Source organism: Lepus europaeus, chromosome 11 (genome assembly GCF_033115175.1).
Source record: "Lepus europaeus isolate LE1 chromosome 11, mLepTim1.pri, whole genome shotgun sequence".
Lineage (NCBI taxonomy): Eukaryota > Metazoa > Chordata > Mammalia > Lagomorpha > Leporidae > Lepus > Lepus europaeus.
The window spans coordinates 116,327,929-116,348,767 of NC_084837.1; the positions used below are offsets into that span (position 1 = coordinate 116,327,929).

The following is a 20,839-nucleotide window of genomic DNA, read 5'->3' on the forward strand; positions in this document are numbered from 1 at the left end:
GGATCTGAGGCCACACTATGTGCAGGGCTCTCTGTATGTATCCCCGTGGATCTGAGGGCCCACTGTGTGCAGGGCTCTCTGTATGTGTCCCCCGTGGATCTGAGGCCACAGCGTGTGCAGGGCTCTCTGTATGTGTCCCCGTGGATCTGAGGGCCCACTGTGTGCAGGGCTCTCTGTATGTGTCCCCCGTGGATCTGAGGGCCCACTGTGTGCAGGGTTCTCTGTGTGTGTCCCCATGATCTGAGGACACAGCGTGTGCAGGGCTCTCTGTATGTGTCCCCGTGGATCTGAGGCCACACTATGTGCAGGGCTCTGTATGTGTCCCCATGGATCTGAGGGCCCACTGTGTGCAGGGCTCTGTATGTGTCCCCGTGGATCTGAGGGCACAGCGTGTGCAGGGTTCTCTGTATGTGTCCCCGTGGATCTGAGGGCACAGCGTGTGCAGGGTTCTCTGTGTGTGTCCCCATGATCTGAGGACACAGCGTGTGCAGGGCTCTCTGTATGTGTCCCCGTGGATCTGAGGCCACACTATGTGCAGGGCTCTGTATGTGTCCCCATGGATCTGAGGGCCCACTGTGTGCAGGATGGTACTCGGTAAGGCGACGGCCTTAAGCTCTAGTGAACCTTGACTTCCTCGAGGCCGACTCTGAGCCACGGGCTGGACGGCAGAGCGTCTGCATTTCGAGCAGGCTCCCGGTCAGGGGAAGCCACTGTCCCGCGGACCACACTTGGAGAACTTACGTTGTGCGCTTGGCGGAAGTCCCCACTTTAGAGGACACTGCACGTCTGGCGACGCCGGGGCGTCCTGGCTGCCTGGAGGGGACGCGTGGCGCGGGGAGCGCGCGGTCCGGGGTGCGCGGAAGGCGCTCAGGGGCGGGGACTCGGGGCGGGGCGAGGACCGCCCCGCCCCCGTCGCCCCGCCCCGGGCACTCGCCCCGCCCTCTCCGCACCCCCGCCGCTGCCCGCCGCGGTCCTGCCGCCCCCGCCCGCCGCAGTCCGGCCCCGGGAGCCATGGCCGAGCCGGGCGGGGAGGCCGCACCCGGGCCCGGGCCTCCGGTGCAGATCCGCGTCGCCATCCAGGAGGCCGAGGACGAGGAGCGGCCGCCGGACGGGGAGCGGCTGCCAGTCGGGGAGCGGCGCGCGGGGCGCCCAGCGCGGTTCCTGAGCCCCGGCTGGGGCAGCGGCGGCGAGGAGGAGCCGGGCCGCGGGCGCAGGTAGGCGGCGGGGTCGGAAGCCGGGCCTGCCCCTCCACAGAGGCACCCGAGCGACCCCGCAGCTCGCCCGGCCGGGCCCTCATTCCTCGTCCGAGCCGTGTCCCGGCCCGCCGCCCCTCTCCCCGACCCCGACCTCGCTGCCTGCACTGCCTGGCCTGGACCGGTGCGCTGGGGGCTCCAGAGGAGGGGTCGCCCTGGGGACTGGGGACTGAGGCCCGGTCCTCTGCCTTCTCGGTCCCACCGGCATTCCCACCTGAGCCGGAGAGCGCGTCGCATCTGGCAACCTGGGGCTGGGGTCCTGGGGTCCTTGTCCGGTACTGTGGCCGAAGTCCTGGGATGGGCCCCGGGGCTGGGGTGCTGGAGCCGCGTCCTGGGGTGGGCCTTGCGGACCTGGGTAGCATCTGCCTAACTCTGCCTCAGGGCCTGCGCCTCGGCCTGTGCCACACCGCGGGGCTGCAGACGCTGGCTGTGTCCGGCTGCTGGGGCCAGCGGCCCTGAGGAGCATCCCTGGAGAAGAGGGCGGCAAGGACAGACGAGCAGATTCCGGGGGAGGCCAGCCGCCCCTGCCAGGAGGCCTGTTTGCTTGGGGCTCTATGCACAGGCTTTGCTGCTCCGAGCTGTTGGGGTGTAGGGATTACTCCCTGAGGGCGAAGTAGTGGCTGCTCGACCCTTCCCCAGAGCACGGGGTCCAGAGGCCAGAGGTTGAAGACAGAGCAGGGGAGACAGATGTGGGTGGAGAGTCCAACCAAGCAGCTTAGAGCAGGACACCTGCAGCCCAGCCCACACAGCATCGTGGGGTCAGAGCAGTGCACCTGCAGCCCAGCATAGCCCACACAGCATCGTGGGGTCAGAGCAGTGCACCTGCAGCCCAGCATAGCCCACACAACATCGTGGGGTCAGAGCAGTGCACCTGCAGCCCAGCCCAGCCCACACAGCATCGTGGGGTCAGAGCAGTGCACCTGCAGCCCAGCATAGCCCACACAGCATCGTGGGGTCAGAGCAGTGCACCTGCAGCCCAGCATAGCCCACACAGCATTGTGGGGTCAGAGCAGTGCACCTGCAGCCCAGCCCAGCACACACAGCATCGTGGGGTCAGAGCAGTGCACCTGCAGCCCAGCCCACACAGCATCGTGGGGTCAGAGCAGTGCACCTGCAGCCCAGCACACACAGCATCGTGGGGTCAGAGCAGTGAACCTGCAGCCCAGCCCACACAGCATCGTGGGGTCAGAGCAGTGCACCTGCAGCCCAGCACACACAGCATCGTGGGGTCAGAGCAGTGCACCTGCAGCCCAGCATAGCCCACACAGCATCATGGGGTCAGAGCAGTGCACCTGCAGCCCAGCCCAGCACACACAGCATCGTGGGGTCAGAGCAGTGCACCTGCAGCCCAGCCCAGCCCACACAGCATCGTGGGGTCAGAGCAGTGCACCTGCAGCCCAGCATAGCCCACACAGCATCGTGGGGTCAGAGCAGTGCACCTGCAGCCCAGCATAGCCCACACAGCATCGTGGGGTCAGAGCAGTGTACCTGCAGCCCAGCATAGCCCACACAGCATCGTGGGGTCAGAGCAGTGCACCTGCAGCCCAGCCCACACAGCAGCCATGGGGTCAGAGCAGTGTACCTGCAGCCCAGCATAGCCCACACAGCAGTCGTGAGGTCAGGGCAGTGCACCTGCAGCCCAGACACCTACATTAGAAGTGAGAGAATCAGCTCCTTATGCACTACAGGGCCTGACTTCAGCCTTGTGCCAGGCATGTATTATAAGGAGGAGCCCCAATCCCTGACAGCTTGCACAATGAGAAGACAGAGCCAGTCCTGTCATTTCAGATGTGCTGCAAACAGTCCTGCCTGTATTTGCCTGTGACTGGGAAACGGCCAGCCCTATCCAGGAGCTGATGTCTGTGACTGTCCCTATAGCCTGGGCAGATCCTCTGGGGAGGTCCAGGAGGACCGAGCTCCCTGTGGGTGGGCATCTCACCAGCAGCCTGTAGAGCCCTCTTCTCTCCCAACTCCAGTGACTTGAGGCTTGTGGAGCATTGCAAGTGTTGGATCTGAAGCCCCCTCGTGCTGTCCACTGGCCCAGAGCTGCCTCTGGGCAGAGAATCCTCAGGGAGGTGGAGCTGACAACTGGACGAGTGGGTGGCGTTCAGGGCAGAGTGGCGGCCCAGTCTTGGGAGCTGGTGTCTTATGCTCCCCGAGCAAGGACGGGACACTGCGTGGGGCCTGCCTGCCTGTGTGCGCCTTCCCCTTGTCTGCTGACTTCCAGCAGCCTGGCCGGCTCCCGTCTCTGCCCATCCCCTCCGAGCTGTGTGGACTCTTTGGGTTTCTGGGGGCCTCTACCTTTGAGGCCTGTACTTTGCACAATCGTGGTTCTGCTGTTGTGTCTGGGATGCAGGATCGTGAGCTCTGTGGCAGCTGGGACTAGGCTGGCCTCCCTCTCAGTGGCACCAGTGCGGTGCCCAGCTCTCAGTGGCCGCTGTAGAAGTATCTGTTGGATGAATGTGTGTCTGATCCCCCCCTGCCATTGCCCTCCGCTAGGCAGTGAATGAGATGCTTGGAGGAGCTGCCCTGTGTCCAGCATGCTGGCTTATGCCAGGTGGACAGCAGGAAAATGAACACAGAGCAACGTCTTCACGGCTTCCAGAAGGTTCATTAGCCTTCTCCCTATATCTCACGCACTAGAAAAGCTGGCTTTCCTTTGCTTTCTCCTTTTAAACAAAAAGTTTAAAGCAAAGGAAATGTGAACGAACAGGATTGTGAATGTTCACATTCTCACCACCTGGGTTTAACAATGATGAATATTTTACCCTACTTGTTTGATGGATATACAAGGGGACTTCATAGAGTTTGTTGGAAAGTGGAATTAAAAGATAACGTTTTTATTGGTGCAAAAAATTTTAAATCTGTACTTTTAAAAAAAAAAAAAGGTTTGATTATTTATTTGAAAGGCAGAGAGAGAGAGAGAGAGAGAGAGAGAGATTATCCATCTGCTCATTTGCTCCCCAAAAGGCCACATTGCCAGGGACTGGGCCAGGCTGAAGCCAGGAGCCTAGAACCCCCTCCATATCTCCCATGTGAGAGACAGGCCCAAGTACTTGAGCCATCTTCTGCTGCTTTCCTAGGTACATAAGCTGGGAGCTAGATTGGAAATGGAGCAGCCAGGACTCAAACCGGCCCCCATATGGGATGCCAGCATCGCAGGCAGTGGTTTAACCCATTACCCACAATGCCAGCTCCTCCATGATTTTTTTTTAAGATTTATTTATTTATTTGAAAGAGTTCCAGAGAGAGAGGGAGAGACAGAGGTCTTCCATCTATTGGTTCTCTCCCCAGATGGCTGTGATGGCCAGGGCTGGGCCAAGCCAAAGTTAGGAGTCAGGAGCGTCATTTAGATCTACCATGCGGGTACAGGGCCCAAAACACTTGGGCCATCCTCCACTGCCTTGCCAGGCACATTAGCAGGGAGCTGGATCAGAAGTGGAGCAGGACTTGAACCAGTGTCCTTAAAGGATGCCAGTGTCTCAAATGGCGGCTTTACCTGCTATGCCACAATGACAACCCATTTCTGTGAAATTTTTAATGTTTTTTAAATTTTTTTAATTAATTAATTATTTATTTTTTTGACAGGCAGAGTGGACAGTGAGAGAGACAGAGAGAAAGGTCTTCCTTTGCCGTTGGTTCACCCTCCAATGGCCGCCGCGACCAGCGCGCTGCAGCCGGCGCACCGCGCTGATCTGATGGCAGGAGCCAGGTGCTTGGTCTCCCATGGGGTGCAGGGCCCAAGCACTTGGGCCATCCTCCACTGCCCTCCCTGGCCACAGCAGAGAGCTGGCCTGGAAGAGGGGCAACCGGGACAGAATCTGGCGCCCCGACCGGGACTAGAACCCGGTGTGCTGGCGCCGCAAGGTGGAGGATTAGCTTAGTGAGCCGCGGCGCCGGCTAATGTTTTTTTTAATCTACTTGAAAAGGCGGGATTTGAAAAGATCCCCCAAATGTCTGCATCAGTTAGGCTAAACCCAGGGCCCCAGAACTCCATCTGGGCCTCACACGGTGGCAGCCCAAGTGCTTGAGCCGTCATCTGTTGGCTCCCAGGGTGTGCAACAGCAGAGTGCTGGGTTGGAAGCAGAGCAGCTAGGACTGCCACTCCAACATGGGGTGCAGGTATCCCAAGGAGTGGCTTAACAGGGTGCACCGCATTCATGGTGTACCATGAATTTTTCAAGTATCCTTGTATAAATGTGTGGTTCACCCCAAATCATTTGCAAGCCTCTTGTGCACATGCCTTATATCTGAAATGCTTTGTAATCTTCATAATGACATTCCCTGTAAAACCGCAACACTGTTATTGCAACTAGTAAAATCCACAGCCATCGCCTAACGTAATCTTTCAGAAAATCACATGGCCAGCTCCCTGTTTGTCTTTGGAGTTGTTTCCTTTTTGCTCATGCTAGAATCCAGTCTGAGTTGACAAGTTTGCTTTTGGTGTCTCTCTGGAATCTTTCCATCTGGAACACACACACACACACACACAGAGCTGATGTTTGCTGTGTTGCCTGTCAGGGGTCAGACTTTTGCTGAACACTTTTCGTTTTGGATTATCTGTGTGTGTTCTCAGTGTCTCCTTTAGCTGCCTTGTCCCCACGTGCTTCCTATAAAGTGGGAGCTGGGACCGAGGACTTGGCTCAGTCCTCATTCAGCATTTTGATAAGCACACTTCATAGTCCATGCCTGGACTCCGCATTCGGCAGGCACCCAACGTTGGTGGTGTTACCTTTGACCACGTGGCGAGCGAGATTGCTCTGCTGTCCATGTTTTGTCTTTTCCTTTGGGATTACCAAGCAACGTGTGGTCTCCTTGCTCTTCGCTGCGTACTGGGGTGAGTCACACTTGCTGAATTGTGTCTGTGGCACCCAATTTGTTGATTCCCCATCACCTGCATGGGAGATCTGAACTGGGTTCTGGGCTGCTGACTTGATCTTGGCCCAGTCCTGGCTATTGTGGACCTTTGGGGGAAGTGGACTCACAGATGTCTCTCTACCTTCCGAATAGAAATAGCAATAATTCCATTTTCCCATGAACTTGCTGAAGTGCCCCCTGCACGTCCAGCAGGGACACTGGCCTGTTTCTCATAGGGTCCTGATGCCAGCGCGATACTGCTCTCCTGAGAAGAATCTGGAAGCGGCCGGCGTCGCGCTCACTAGGCTAATCCTCTGCCTTGCGGCGCTGGCACACCGGGTTCTAGTCCTGGTCGGAGCGCTGGATTCTGTCCCGGTTGCCCCTCTTCCAGGCCAGCTCTCTGCTGTGGCCAGGGAGGGCAGTGGAGGATGGCTCAAGTGCTTGGTCCCTGCACCCCATGGGAGACCAGGAGAAGCACCTGGCTCCTGGCTTCGCATCAGCATGGTGTGCTGGCTGCAGCGCGCCAGCCGCGGCGGCCATTGGAGGGTGAACCAACAGCAAAAGGAAGACCTTTCTCTCTGTCTCTCTCTCTCACTGTCCACTCTGCCTGTCAAAAAAAAAAAAAAAAATCTGGAAGCACTGTCTCCTCTGTGGTTCCTCGCAGGGGCTTTAGAAGGGCTGGCCTTGATTTTCTGAATGCTTGCTACCATTCAGCAGTGTACGCCTCAAGACCTCTGCTTCAAGATCTCTGCTGTCCAACTCACTCTCCTGACAGCTGTTCATCTGTTCAGACCGTCTGTGTCCTGGTGGGTTGTCTGCTTCGAGCAATTCATTGTTTGTTTGTTTTCCTCTTTCCCTAAGCTATCCAACCTCATGGGTGTTTTTCACCTGATGGTTTTAGTGTCCTTGGATGATCTTTCTTGAGTCAGTTACTTCTCGGGGGCTTGCAGGTTGGTTCTACTTTTCCCATCCTCTGTACCTTTGTCTTCTGTAGCAAAGAACTTTGCCCGTCACTGGCATTGAATGAGTCCCTCCCAAAGAGGCAAGAAGAGAGAAACGCTCAGTGCTCTCTCCTGCAGTACCGGTCTGCGGAGAGCCCAGTTGTACGGATTCGTGTCTATTGGGTGTTCACGACCAGGGACGATCCTTACTTCTGATGCTCAGGGCACCTGCAGCACAGCCAGAGGAAGCCCGCTCAGTTCGCTCCAGTGCATCTTTCTGGAACACATCGTTAGTCTTGAGGTCCCTGCTCTCTGGAACCTGAACATCCCAGGATTAATTGGTACTTTGCCTGCTCCAGTCACAGCACCCAATTGTATCCACAGGGCCCTGGTTTCTCAAGTGCTGCTGAGAGGCCAAGGTGCTGAATACTACTAGGGTCATCACTGCTTTCAGGGCTTTGAAAGGGTAGAGCTTAAACAAATATGTTTTTAAAAAATAAATTTATATTGATAATTCTAGTTCATATTTAACAAAACTGCAGTGCTTTTGCTATTTAATTATTTTTCTTTCACATGGAAAATCTTTAATCTAGTAAATTAACATTTTCTAGTTTGCTTTGTCTTGGAACATGTCCAGATGACTCAGAACTGTAACACCTGCTGTTGTATGACCCGTGTGGTGAGTGGGCTGGGTTTCCTCCCCTCTGTGGCGGTTCAGAGACGTTCTGGCTTCTGGCAGAGGGCGTCTCCCTTATGAATGCCAGCCTTGTGTCTGTCGGGGTGGAGCTAGGTCCTTCCATCCCTCATCTCTGCTCCATGCCACGAGCCATTGTCTAGCTCTGCAGAGACCCCCGCAGCTGTGTGCCTCCTGCATTCCTCCTGGGTCATGTTGGAGCAGGTGGCAGGGCGGAGAAGGAAGGGTGTCAGTGCGAGAGCCTGGGGCCTGCCTGACCTCTGCTGGTGGCCTCCGAGATGTGGTTGTTCTTCAAACTCCTTCGGCAATGTCGGGAACACACCACTCCCAATTTACAATGTTTTGTAAAAAATTTAATTGTCTTTGAGTGACAGACTGAGAGGGAGAGAGAGAGAATGCATGTGCTCCCATCTGCTGGTTCACTCCCCAAATACCTGCTATGATTGGGTCTGGGCTGAGGCTGAAGCCCAGAGCCAAGATCCCTATCCAGGTCTCCCATGTGCGTGGCAGCAGCCCAACTACTTGAGCCATGGCCACCACCTCCCAGGTCCACAATAGTAGGAAGCTGGAGCTGAGGGGCTGGAACCAGGAACTGAACTCATGTGCTCTGGTGTGGGATGCAGGTGTCCTAGCTGCTAGGCTAAGCCCTCACTCCCTACAATGTTTTATTTCAGAGACAGAATCCCTTAAGTGCAGAACTCTTTGTACAAGAGGATCCCGCCCATGTGGCTTGTCCTCTCAGAAACTCTCTGCTTAATCCTGATACATTTTAATTCCTATGATGTGCAAGACTGTGGGATGGTTGTGACGGAAAGAAATCGTTATAAATCCCATCTTCAACTTAGGGTCTGGGATGCTAATACGGCATGCACACAAGTAGCTGGGGTTCTCACATGTAGACACGTGTTCCGAGACGTAGAACTGGGGGAGTTGCCTTTGAGACGGGCCTGGGTGTGTGGCTGGGGTCTGGACTTGAGAGGGAGAGGGCGAGGCACTCCAGGGACAGGAGGAGCCTGCACAGAAGCCGAGTCCAGAAAGCCCGAGACATTACAGGGCACTGGGAGTCCACTGTCTGCATGGGACGTGGGATCTGAAAGGCAATAGCTGGAATACGTTTTGAAGCTGATTGCAGGCAGATTCTAAATGAGGCTGCATAAGGAGGGCAGTACTTTGGATTTATTAGTAGTAAACAGAAAAACCTGTCTCCTTGTTCTTATTCTGAGAGGAGAGCAGGCGTGTCGTGGCTGCGGCACAGAGTAGAGGGGCTGAGGTGCAGTTTGCAACAGGGCAGGAGGGGGCGGAGGAGGAGGACTAGGCAGGGCGCTGGCTGGAAGCACATGGGATGGAGGAGTGAGGAGAGAGGCGAGTGCCCCAGAGGGAGGTCCAGGTCCCCCTGGAGAACCAGCTCCTTGCCTCTCTGCCCGTCAGTGCGAAGTTGCAGGCAATGTAGCGTTCAGTTTCTGGGGAGGAAAAAAGATGATTTTCAGAAGGAATTGAGAGAACTCACCGTGCAGGCCCAGGGATGCTGAGGCCTCTGATCCTGACGCCCTGGCTGGCTGTTTGCTCTGACATGCAGCCCGTGTGGAGCCACTGAGGAGGAGAATCAGGGCGGGTGCAGAGGGGACCCCTGCAGCCCCCAGGGAAGGCAGGGCGGGTGCAGAAGGGATCCCCACAGCCCCCTGGGAAAGCAGCCTGACTCCACGTGCAGAGCCGCAGGGCTTCACTGTGCTCCCCTTACTTTCTTGCAAAGAATGCAGCTGGGAGGTGGGGGAAGGGAGTGATATTCCAGTGTTGGCAAAATCTGCAGACACCGCCTCTCAGGGGTGACCCAGGCTCACCTCTGCAGGGACAGATGATGGCTTGTCCCCTGAGATGATGGGAATGGAAACGTGTCCCTGTGGTCTTCCTCCCAAACCGTGGACCCCGGCATAACCATGACAGGCACATCAGATCCGTGCTGAGGGACAGTCTACAAAATACCTGGTCAGAGGCTGGCATTGTGGTGCTGGGGCTTAAGAAACCTTTGTGGTGCCAGCACCCCAGCACCCGTTATCAGAGCACTGGTGTAAGTCGGGGCTACCCCACTTGCCATTCAGCTCCCTGCTAATGCACCTGGGAGGCAGTGAATGATGGCCCAAGTACTTGGCCACTCCCACCCAGGTGGCAGACCCAGATGGAATTCCTGGCTCCTAGCTTCAGCCTGGCCCCAGACCTAGCTGTTGCAGTCATTTGAGGAGTGAACCGGTGGATAGAAGATCTCTCTCTCTCTCTGTCAGTCTGCCTTTCAAATAAATATATTTTCCAAACAAACAAGCAAAAAGCCTGGTCAGTCCTCAACATGATCAATGTCAAAAACAGGGGAAGACTGAGAAACTCATGGTTGAGAGGAGCCCAAGGAGACGTGACAAGTCCATGTCATGTGGGGCCCTGGAGCAGAGAAAGGACACCAGGCAAAAACTAAGGAAATATGGGGCCAGCGGTGTGGCATAGCGGGTAAAGCCACCGCCTGCAGTGCCGGCATCCCATATGCGTACTGGTTCGAGACCTGGCTGCTCCACTTTCAATTCAGATCTCTGCTATTTCCTGGGAAAGCAGTAGAAGATGGCCCAAGCACTTGGGCCCTTGGACCCATATGGGAGACCCGGAGGAAGCTCCTGGCTCATGGTTCCTGAATTTGGATCAGCACAGCTCCATCTATTGTGGCCATTTGGGGAGTGAACCAGAGAATGGAAGATACCTCTCTCTCTGTCTCTCTCTCTCTCTGTTGCTCTGCCTCTCTGTAACTCTGCCTTTCAAATAAATAAATAAATCTTAAAAAAAAAACCATAAGGAAATCTTAATTAACTGTAGACTTTGGCTGATAATAATTCACAATCATTAATCCACTAATTGTAACAAACATATCATACAGATGCAAGGTATTAATGACAGAACCACCTGCTTTAGGGTAGGTGGGAACTCTGTACTTGTCTACAAATTTTCTGTAAATCTAAAACTAGTCTAAGATAGATTAAGTTTTACAGATATTTCCTTGTTTTTGGATATAGCATTTTTATTTTATATCATAATTGAAGGCTAGTTGGCGCCGCAGGACAAAGTTCAACAAATAAAAAGTCAAAAGATCACAGCCCAGTAGGAAAAAAGGCAACAATCAAAGAAAAAGAAGTTCAATGTTAGTCATATGAAGAAAATTTTTAAATAGTCAAGAATCATTAAAACTATATTAGTGTGTTTCACAAGTATTTAGAAGTTTGGCAAACCTGCATTTGCAACAAAACTGATACACCCCAGCATATGAGGAAGAGCATGTAATTTTATTAATTTTTAATTAGGAAGATGAATCATTTATTAACCACATGAGGAAAGTCAGTGGCATGAAAGTTACCAGGAAGAGCTGACCCTGAAGAATGCAGAGCTGATGCTGGAAACAAGGCTCTGACAGAGATTCTTCAGCTAACACCCTCAGCCAGAGCGCGAGACCCTGCATCCGTGAAGCAAGAACAGGCTGCTCTGAAAAGGGAGCATGGTTCAGTTAACACCCTCAGCCAGAGCGCGAGACCCTGCATCCGTGAAGCAAGAACAGGCTGCTCTGGAAAGAGAGCCATGTGAGAACCAGGAACCACTGAGATTTAAAAGCTCACTGGGAGGCTGGCGCCGTGGCTTAACAGGCTAATCCTCCACCTTGTGGCGCCGGCACACTGGGTTCTAGTCCTGGTGGGGCGCCGGATTCTATCCCGGTTGCCCCTCTTCCAGGCCAGCTCTCTGCTGTGGCCCGGGAAGGCAGTGGAGGATGGCCCAAGTCCTTGGGCCCTGCACCCGCATGGGAGACCAGGAGAAGTACCTGGCTCCAGGCTTCGGATCAGTGTGGTGCGCCGGCCGCAGCGGCCATTGGAGGGTGAACCAACGGCAAAAAGGAAGACCTTTCTCTCTGTCTCTCTCTCTCTCACTATCCAATCTACCTGTCAAAAAAAAAAAAAAAAAAAAACCTCACTGGGAAGAGTGGAAGATCATGCCAGTGAAGCCCTGTGACCCATAAATGAAACGCACAGATGGATAATGGGAGTGAGAAGATGGACAGGACGCAGACAGATGGCCCATCAACTAATAGGCCTCTAGGCAGAGAAATACATGTGAACTTCACATTGTTCATAGAAAAATGGAATTAAAAGGTGGGTCTATTTTGATGCCAAAATTTTTGAAGTTCATGCATATGAGGGTTCTTCAAAAGGTCATGGGAAATGTGTATTATGAAAAACTGCTTGAATTTCAAGATTGTTTGTACCCAAAGAAACTCAATTTCATCTTCCACAAACTTGCTGAAGTACCTACATATAATCCTAGGAACTGACTTTGTACAGAGTCATAGCAATAAAACACAGCAGGTGGACTTTCACCTGTCGGTGTGTCTGGATAAGACACGGAGTATTAGTAACAGACCAGAATGAGATATTATGAGCTATGGCAAAAGGGAATGAAGATGGGTCTGGTGGACTTTGGAAGGAGAGGAGGAGGAGGAGGTGAGGCGGGAGTGAGTACGTCACGTTCACGTTCTTGCTGGATTCTGCTGGGAGGAGAGGCCCTTGGAAGCGTGCTACTTACAAACACAGAGAGAAGGCTGGCAGGAGAATGAAAGGGAATATCTGACTTTTAAAAACAGAAGAAACAGGCTCGCCCCAGATCCTCCTTTGACTTACCGGAATAGGATTGATATCAGCATTGGACCCCTGTCTACTTCAGGACTGGAGAACGTTGTGTCTTACTGCGCTGTAAGAGCCCTCCAGAGAGCTGAGAGCTGAATGGAGTCTGCGCTTGGGTGCTGTTGCTCTCTTCCTAAGTTCCCTATTGTTTTGGGTTGGTTCCTGCTGTGTCTGGGTTACTCTGATTCTATACTGTGAATAGCATGCAAGGCGTGCAGGTGGGGAGGTCTTTGGGATGGAGACACATACAGTTGGGAGACCCTGCAGGACTAAAGCGACACTCAGAGGACCAACACCGCCCACCTGTGCAGGGACATCTGGCTGCCTGCCTGTCTGCCCACGAGTGCAAATATCTGATGCAGATGCACTCCCATTTCCTGTGAGACTGACCTGGCTTGAGCTCCAGGCTCCTAGCTTCAACCCAGCCCAGCCCTAGCCATTGTGTGTATTTAGTGAGTGAAGGAGTGGATGAGAGCTGGTGCTTTCTCTTTCCTTCTCTACCTGTCTCTCAAGTGAGTTTTCTAAAACTTATTTTAAAAGAAAGGGGGGTGGAGGTGGGAGTAGAAACAGCCTGCATTCAGCAACATCCACCCGGCAGGGTGGAGGAGGCACCTGCCAGGGCAGACCGGGCCTCCAGTGGGTGCCGTGAGACAGCACGTGTGGAGGCGCACAGATGAGCCAGAGTGGTGTGAGCTTCCTGGGAGAGAGGACAGGTGGAGAGGTCACCCAGTCCGCCTTCTACTGCATTTGACTTGTTCGTACTGGCGTCAGCCGCTCTCGTGCGGCAGTAGGTCGCCTGGGTCTCTGGCTCCGTTCGGTCCAGTCAGCTCTGCTCTGCCATCAGCTATGGTGATATTGATGATCTCTTTGAAAACAACGTGCTTTGGGGTCCTCACTGGTGATGTAGTGTTGCTCTCCTCGTTGGTACTGCAGTATTACTCTCCTGGTTAGTGCATGGCAACACCCTCCTCATTCATACCTCCTTCTCGTTGCATTTTTGCTGTAAGTAAGAGAAAAGCTAACCAACAAGTGAAATAACCAAGCAGGATTCGCTCTTCCTTGTGTAATATCAGAAATCTGCAGGCCGGCAGTTAGCAGAGTTGGTTCAGAAACTCAGTAACATCAGGGCAAGTGATACCAGTCAGCCATGCCACACTCGTCCTCTGGGCCGTTTCCTCATGTCTGTGAAGTGGCTGCTGTGGATCTGACCATCACATCCACACTCAAAGCAGACAAGTCGGGAAGGGGCAGAGATGAGAACTTTTTGTGAATTTTTTTTGGGGGGTGGCCCAGGCAAACTCTCCCAACCCTGGGCACTTGGGTGGGTGTGGGAGCTAGGAGTGTGCAGCACCCAGGTTGCTGTTTCTGCTCAGAGCGAGTTGATGGGGACGCCAGCGCTGACGGTCATGTGACTCCACATCCGGCTGCAATGGGAAAGCAGTCTTTTGTATTTTTAGCAATCGGTAACCAATCACCTCTACTGAACAACATATAATCTTTTTGTGCTTTTTAAAAAGATTTATTTTATGTATTTGGCAGAGATAAGAGAGGGCGAGAGGGAGGGATAGAAGAGAGAGCTCCTCCATCTGCTGGTCCACTCTTCAAATGGCCACAATGGCCAGGGCTGGACCAGGCTGAAGCCAGGAGCCAGGAGCTTCACCCGTCTCCTATGTGGGTGCAGCACCCAGGCCATCCTCCGCTGCTTCCCAGGCACATTGTCAGGGAGCTGGGTCAGAAGTGGAGCGGCTGGGACGTGGGCCGGCGCCCGTAGGGGATGCTGGCCCTGCAGGCATGCTTACCCCGCCATGCCACAGCGCCAGCACCTGAACGACATGTAGTCTTGATATGAGAGTTAATTCAGCACGTTAATGGAATACACAAAATTCCATAAAGGTCTGTGGCTCTGCAGGTTTGGGATCCCTTATCACAGAGCAGGCTCCAGGCTGTTCCACGTCCTCTGTTGTCAGGGAGGGCCTGGCCGTCCGTCCCCGTGAGCTGCTGCTCCCAGGCGGCACTTGGCAGGGCCTGGGGATGTCAGCGTGTGGCAGATTCCAAGGAGTTCCCCGCAAAATGTGCCATGATTCTGTGTGCCGGCTTCGGGGACAGAAGGTGTGTTTTCATCCTATGTCTGCCTCTTGGGAGTTTACCTGCAAGTTACAGAGCTCTTCTGTCACACCAGGCGTCCTCTGGAAATCTCCATGCATTGATCCGTTGATCTGGATGCATCCCCGGAGTAGGGCCTGCCAAGATTCCCCTCCCGTCGGAATGGGGATTCTCAAGGTTGCTGATATGCGGGAAAGGGGCTGCAGCTGGGAGCTGAGTTCACCCGGCTGAACGGCACAAATGTGTGGGATCAGTATTTGAACCAGCTGGTGACCCGAGCCGGGACTCTCCGAGTCCACAGGCCGGTGGCACCTCTGAGCCAGACTCCTCGGGGGTGGCGTTCCTGTGGCCACCAAGGTGGTAGGCTTTGTCCCTGGCCAGCTGAGCAGTCGGCTCACTGGTTGTTCCAGGAAATCTTGTTAGAAGGTGCTGGTCCACCTTCTAGAAATCAGCGGGGGAAGGGGCAAGGAGGAAGTTGGTCCCCGTGAGGAGCTTTCTGACAGCGTCACGTGAGTACACAGCAACAGTGCGGGGACCTGCATAGTTCTCCACACCTGTCAGGAATAGCAGGTGGGAGATGACGCCTAGCCCTCTGTGGCCACGTGCTCACCACCCCCACCCCCAGGAGGCCCGCTCAGGTGTGACCTTGGGCTGTGGGACAAGGGAGATGCCTGGTCCTGGAGGCCCAGATCTGTGACCCAGAGTCAACAGGCTCTGTCCCTCTCCACCCTGGGGGGGGGGGGGGTGTCTGTGCCAACCCCGCCCCCACCAGGGGCATCTGTGATTCTGGTTCTGCCGCGTCAGCCCCTCTCTGCTGGCATCTTCCCGGGCACCCCCTGCCTGTGCTGGGTGCCGACTTCCCCTCCCTGTGAAGACCCCAGCCCCATTGGTTTGGAGCCCCCTGCCCTGCCCTGGTGCGATGTCACGATTACCCCCGCAGTGGCCCCGGGGTTAGGACCCTACGTGGGAGCTCTGGGGGGCAGGTGGGGCTCAGTTCTGGCTGTGACGCATGTCTCCTCTGTCTCAGTGGCACCCTAAGCGGGGACGAGAGGGAGCACGAGGGCCCAGAGGGGGAGTGGACGCCTCCAGACGAGGAGCTGGTGAGGAAGCTGGTGGAGCAGATCGAGTTCTACCTGTCGGACGAGAACCTGGAGAGGGACGCCTTCCTGCTGAAGCACGTGCGCAGGAACCGGCTGGGCTATGTGAGCGTCAAGCTGCTCACGTCGCTCAAGAAGGTGAGCCAGTCCAGAGTGGCTGGGCGCCTCGCGCCAACCGTTCGCCTTCCCCGAGCCTGCGCTGGTGAGCGAGGGGGTTCTGGCTATTAAGGATGTGCCATCGTGGTGCTGCAGAGGGCCCAGCTGGGGCTCCTGGGTGCCGCTATCAGCTGTCACTCATAAATTCCACCTGTTTTGCCAGGCAAGGGGTGCCTGGGAGGATGCTGTGCGAGACAGGAGACACGAGGCCTTGAGACGCCGGGGAGGCCAAGAATGACATGAAATCCAAGCTTGTCCATTGGTCAGTTGAGGACATGGTGGGAGGGAATGAGCCCCCCCCCCGGAAGCTGGGGGGAACCTTCTTATCAGCCTCTCCGCCGAGGGTGCTGCCAGCACCTCCCCGGGTGGCAGAGATGGCCATGCAGGCTGGCATCTGGGTTGTGCACTCTGCTGCTCCACCACTCACACACACACACTGCCCGTTAGAGGTAGGCAGTGGTTTGGCTTATATGATAGCCTTCTTCCAGCCTGCAGGGTTTTTTCTTTTTCTTTTTTTAAGTGTTTGTTGGAAAGGCAGAGAGAGACAGAGAGCAGGCTCCCATGCGCTGGCTTGCTTCCCGAAGGCCCACAACGGCCGGGGCTGGACCAGACCAAAGCCAGGAGCCGGAATTCAATCAGTGTGAGAGGCAGGTACCCAAAGAGTTGAGCCATCACCCGCTGCCTCCCGGGCAGGGCGCTGGAATCAGGAGCAGAGCTGGGACTTGAACCAGGGACTCTGACATGCATCTGAGCTGCTGCAGCAAACGCCCACCCCCGGAGCCTGCAGCTTTCACCTGGAAACTTATGCAGGATCTACTCTTCCCAGTGTCGGGGACAGCTGTACTGGACACGCTGCTGTGGGTTGCACTGCCCTTGTTTGCCGTGGTGGAAGCTGTGTTCATTCATGAGCACCATGTGCACCACATGCGGTTCTAGGCACCAGTGTGAGGACGGGGTAGGGAGCAGGGAGGGGCTGTGGGGCACAAGATGCCGGCAGGGGCTCGGGCCCCATCTCAGACTTGCCTTCTGTTCCCAGGTGAAACATCTCACACGGGACTGGAGAACCACCGCACACGCCCTGAAGTTCTCAGGGCTCCTGGAGCTGAATGAGGACCACCGGAAGGTGAGGAGGACCACCCCCGTCCCGCTGTTCCCCAACGAGAACCTCCCCAGCAAGATGCTCCTGGTCTACGATCTGTACCTGTCGCCCAAGCTGTGGGCCCTGGCCAGCCCCCAGAAGAACGGCAGGGTGCAGGAGAAGGTGATGGAGCACCTGCTGCAGCTCTTCGGGACCTTCGGCGTCATCGCGTCCGTGCGGATCCTCAAGCCTGGGCGGGAGCTGCCCCCCGACGTGCGGAGGCTCAGCAGCCGGTACAGCCAGGTGGGCACCCAGGAGTGTGCCATCGTAGAGTTCGAGGAGGTGGAGGCGGCCGTCAGGGCCCACGAGTTCATGCTCACGGAGTCCCAGGGCAAAGAGAGCATGAAAGCCCTCCTGATTGGGATGAAGCCGCCCAAGAAGAAACCTCCCAAGGAGAAGCCCCCCGCGAGCGCGCCCATGAACAGGTCCCTGAACAAGCGGGTGGAGGAGCTGCAGTACGCGGGAGACGAGTCTTCGGCCAACAGCTCCTCCGACCCCGAGAGCAATCCCACGTCCCCCATGGCTGGCCGGCGGCACGCGGCCGCCAGCAGGCTCAGCCCTTCCGGCCACCAGAATCTCTTTCTGAGCCCCAACGCCTCCCCGTGCTCCAGTCCTTGGAGCAGCCCCTCGGCCCAGCGCAAGGGCGTGTCCCGAAAGTCCCCTCTGGCAGAGGAGGGCAGGCCGGGCTGCAGCAGCGCCAGCCCCGAGGCCCCGCGCGCGGGCGCGGATTACTCTTCCGACAGCAGCGTCACCCCCTCTGGCAGCCCCTGGGTCCGGCGGCGGCGCCGAGCCGAGATGGGAACACCGGAGTCCCCGGCGGCCAGCCCGCTGCTGTCTGGGAAGGTGCAGACCGCTGACGGCCTGCCGGTCGGGGTGCTCAGGCTGCCCAGGGGCCCCGACAGCACCCGGGGATTCCAGGGCGGGCGCGCGCGGAGCAGGGCCCGTGTGTGACTCCTCCTGCGAGCAGCCCGCCAGCTCCCACGGGTACCCACAAACACCTGGCGTGACCTGGAATGGCAATACACCCCCCTTTGACGTCTTTTGTACACATGTAGACCTCGTAATTTATATATTGGTAATGTATATACGTTGTGTGCTCCTCAGCTCAGAACCCCAGCCTCCCAACGCGGCAGGGTTGGTGGCTGTGTGAGCAGCGCTCTGCCGCCTGGGGCGGTGGGGTGGGTGGGGGTGGGTACAGGGCTCCCCGGGGAAGGCCCTGACGTCTCCGCTGTGGCCTGGGATTTTCCCTGCAGGACTGGGCTGTTGTTGGTGGGCCGAGTCTGGGAGATTTCTGCCGTGCTGCGTGCCAACAGCTAAGCCGATAGCGTGATGTCCCATAGGACCAAATGTACCTTACTTGTCAAGTGAATAAATCCTAAAACAGCCAACGGGGAATGCTGACTTGGGGGTCGCACGGTGTACCCACCACTGGCAGGACTGCGGGTGGGGTTCCCTGGGCCCCTGGCATCCTGAGGGGTCTCATCACAGTGGCTCTACCTGGGCGGGGAAGGGGCGGGGTGGCGTCAACCCCACCAGGAACTGGCCGAAAATGGAGATTCCCAGGGCCCACCCCAAATCCTACTGAGGCAGAGGCTCTGGGGAACGGGCCTGGATTTTCTCTGGGTTTTCCCACAAGCCTATAAGGTGATTCTGACCCTACGTGAGGACAGCCAGCAGACATGGTGCTGGAACCAGAGGGCAGCAGCAGGCACCCATGTCTCTCACCTGCTCACCCCAGCCCCATTGTCTGCCCGAAAGTGCTTGCCTGGATGTCTGCGCAGCCGGCCCTCCAGACATGCTAGCGCCTGCTGGTTCTCTCCAGGGTTCACATCTGTGGTCATCAGAAGCCACCGTGGTGGTGCACAAAGAGCCCCAGACTGGGTTCTGGGGTTCAGGGTTTGGGGCCTTTACAGGACTTGTTCATTAGTGTGCAGCCATCAGGTGCTGGGACTAGGGCGAGGGCCTCCATGCACTCTCTCCTTAAATCCTCCAGCAGCCATGCAGAAATGTTCAGCACCAGAAGCACCTGTGTCCCGTGTGGGCTGCGGACTTGTCCAGGTGTAGCAGCTGGTGAGTCGTCCTCACTCAACACACACACACACACACAGAGGAAGGGCCGGCGTTGTGATGCAGCCAGTTAAACTACCCCTGGCTCTGGCATCCCAGGGCTCCGCTTCCAATCCGGCTCCCTGCTAATGCACCTGAGAAAGCAGCAGCAGATGGTCCAAATGCTTAGGTCCCTGCCACCCATGTGGGGAACCAGTGTGGAGTCCAGGCTCCTGACCAAGCCCTGGCTGTTGCCAGTATCTGAGGAGTGAACCAGGGGATGGAAGACCTGTGTGTGTGTGTGTGTGTTCTGTGCTGTTCTTTCAAATAAATAAATGTTGATCTTTAAAAAGCAGAAAGGAGACCCCGCGGAAGGTGCCCCCATTTGCTCAGCACCCTCCTGTGGGCTAGGTGTCTTGCTGGACACATTTCTTCATCCCCCGTGGTGCCCCTGGATGTTTTATGGCAGTTTATAGGAGAACAACGCTTCCCACAATGGTGAGGACGGAAGGAGATGGTGCACTGTGTACGTACAATTCTCTATAATTACTGTCAGGTTAGTAAGGTGGGGCCTGTGAGACCCAGAAGAATTCCTGTAACCAGAAGATGCCTCCAGCAATTTCTGGGATTTGCCATTGACACCACTGTACAATCACTTTGGGGGGCCAGTGATTTGTGTGCAGCCCCCAGGCCCCACCCTGGGCAGGGCAGCATGGCCCCCTCCAGCCCAGCTGACTGCCTGGACACTGGGGCTCCACCCGCTCTTCCCGGCCTCTGATCACACAGCACACCTCTGTTTTAGATGCACCCTGAGGGTCCCACTGCCTACATGCTCCCCTTGATGTGCGATACAGATGGGCCTGGCCTCCACCTGTGCTGCTGCCCAGCGGAGTGGGAGGAGAGGATCCGCAGATCTGAGTTCTCATTGTGGTTTCTGCAGTCAAGCATTGTCTGGCCCTGAGTGAGTCCTTGCCCTCTGGCTCATGGCTTCCCTACCTGTGGGTGAGGGTCAGGTGTCCCTTAGGTCACACCCCCTGGGGGCGGTGCTTCGTGACCTGTAGGGCACTCTGTGTCTGTCAGTCACCCTGGGACAGAGCCTCCTCTTTTTGCTGTGGTTTGACACCTGGCCTCACCTTAGGGGGACTAAGCGAGCCGCCCAGGCTGCTCTGATTGAGTTTTGCAGGGAGCCTGGTTGTATTGTGAAAGCTCTAGAGGCACCACTGAGAGGCTCCGGTCACTGGCATCCCCTGGAGGGGAACCCAAGGACATCTGTGCCCTGCTCTTGCTCTGGGACCGGCCCTGGCTGTCTCCCCCACGTCTCTGTCCCCAGAATGGCGCGCCACATTCCTGAGGCTCCAGCGCCCTGCGGATGAACCTGCTGCTCTTTGTACATCTCTGGCCAAGCCTCAGCTCGGGCACTGTCTTCCTGTTTGCTAGCCTTGTGGGTCTCTGTTGAATGACTTGACCAGTGAACTTGGCCAATAGAATGTTTACAGATGTTTTACTATTTTTACAGATGTAGCACGATTTTTAACGAGAGCCAGCTCCCTCTCCACGCTGGCTTGCGGAGCCCCCTGCTGGCCTCCCCTTGCGGTGCTGGCAGAACACCCACAGCTGCCAAGTAAGACACCAGCTCGGACCACCCCACTCCTGACCTTCCATCTCCTGGGTCACCCAGACTGGAACCAAGGCTGTCTGGGTCTGGCAGCGGCGAGGAGTTTCACTGCTGGGGCCTCTGACAGAAATTAGCTTCCCTTTGCCTCATCCCCCGCCCCCCCAAATGATACTAATTGCTACTTCCTGTGACTTGGTAGAATTCTACAACACCTGGGAAGGGCTTGGTACCTCGCACAGGGT

The 20,839-nt window shown here is 56.2% G+C and overlaps 1 protein-coding gene across 1 annotated transcript; it reads left to right on the forward strand.

The window, feature by feature from the left end:
* Window positions 1–1,011: 1,011 nt before the first annotated feature.
* LARP6 (La ribonucleoprotein 6, translational regulator) lies at window positions 1,012–18,323 on the forward strand. Its single transcript, XM_062206549.1, has 3 exons — window positions 1,012–1,214; window positions 15,573–15,780; window positions 16,835–18,323. The coding sequence occupies exons 1-3, from the start codon at window positions 1,012–1,014 to the stop codon at window positions 17,885–17,887; spliced, it is 1,464 nt and encodes a 487-aa protein (XP_062062533.1). The 3' UTR covers window positions 17,888–18,323.
* The last annotated feature ends 2,516 nt before the right edge of the window (window positions 18,324–20,839 follow it).

What these genes read in the sequence shown, in the direction of transcription:
- LARP6 (XM_062206549.1), top strand. Translation starts at nt 1,012, where the DNA reads ATGGCCGAGCCGGGCGGGGAGGCCGCACCCGGGCCCGGGCCTCCGGTG. An exon ending in GAGCCGGGCCGCGGGCGCAG is followed by an intron (nt 1,215 to 15,572) that starts GTAGGCGGCGGG and finishes CCTCTGTCTCAG; the next exon opens with TGGCACCCTAAGCGGGGACG. An exon ending in TGCTCACGTCGCTCAAGAAG is followed by an intron (nt 15,781 to 16,834) that starts GTGAGCCAGTCC and finishes TTCTGTTCCCAG; the next exon opens with GTGAAACATCTCACACGGGA.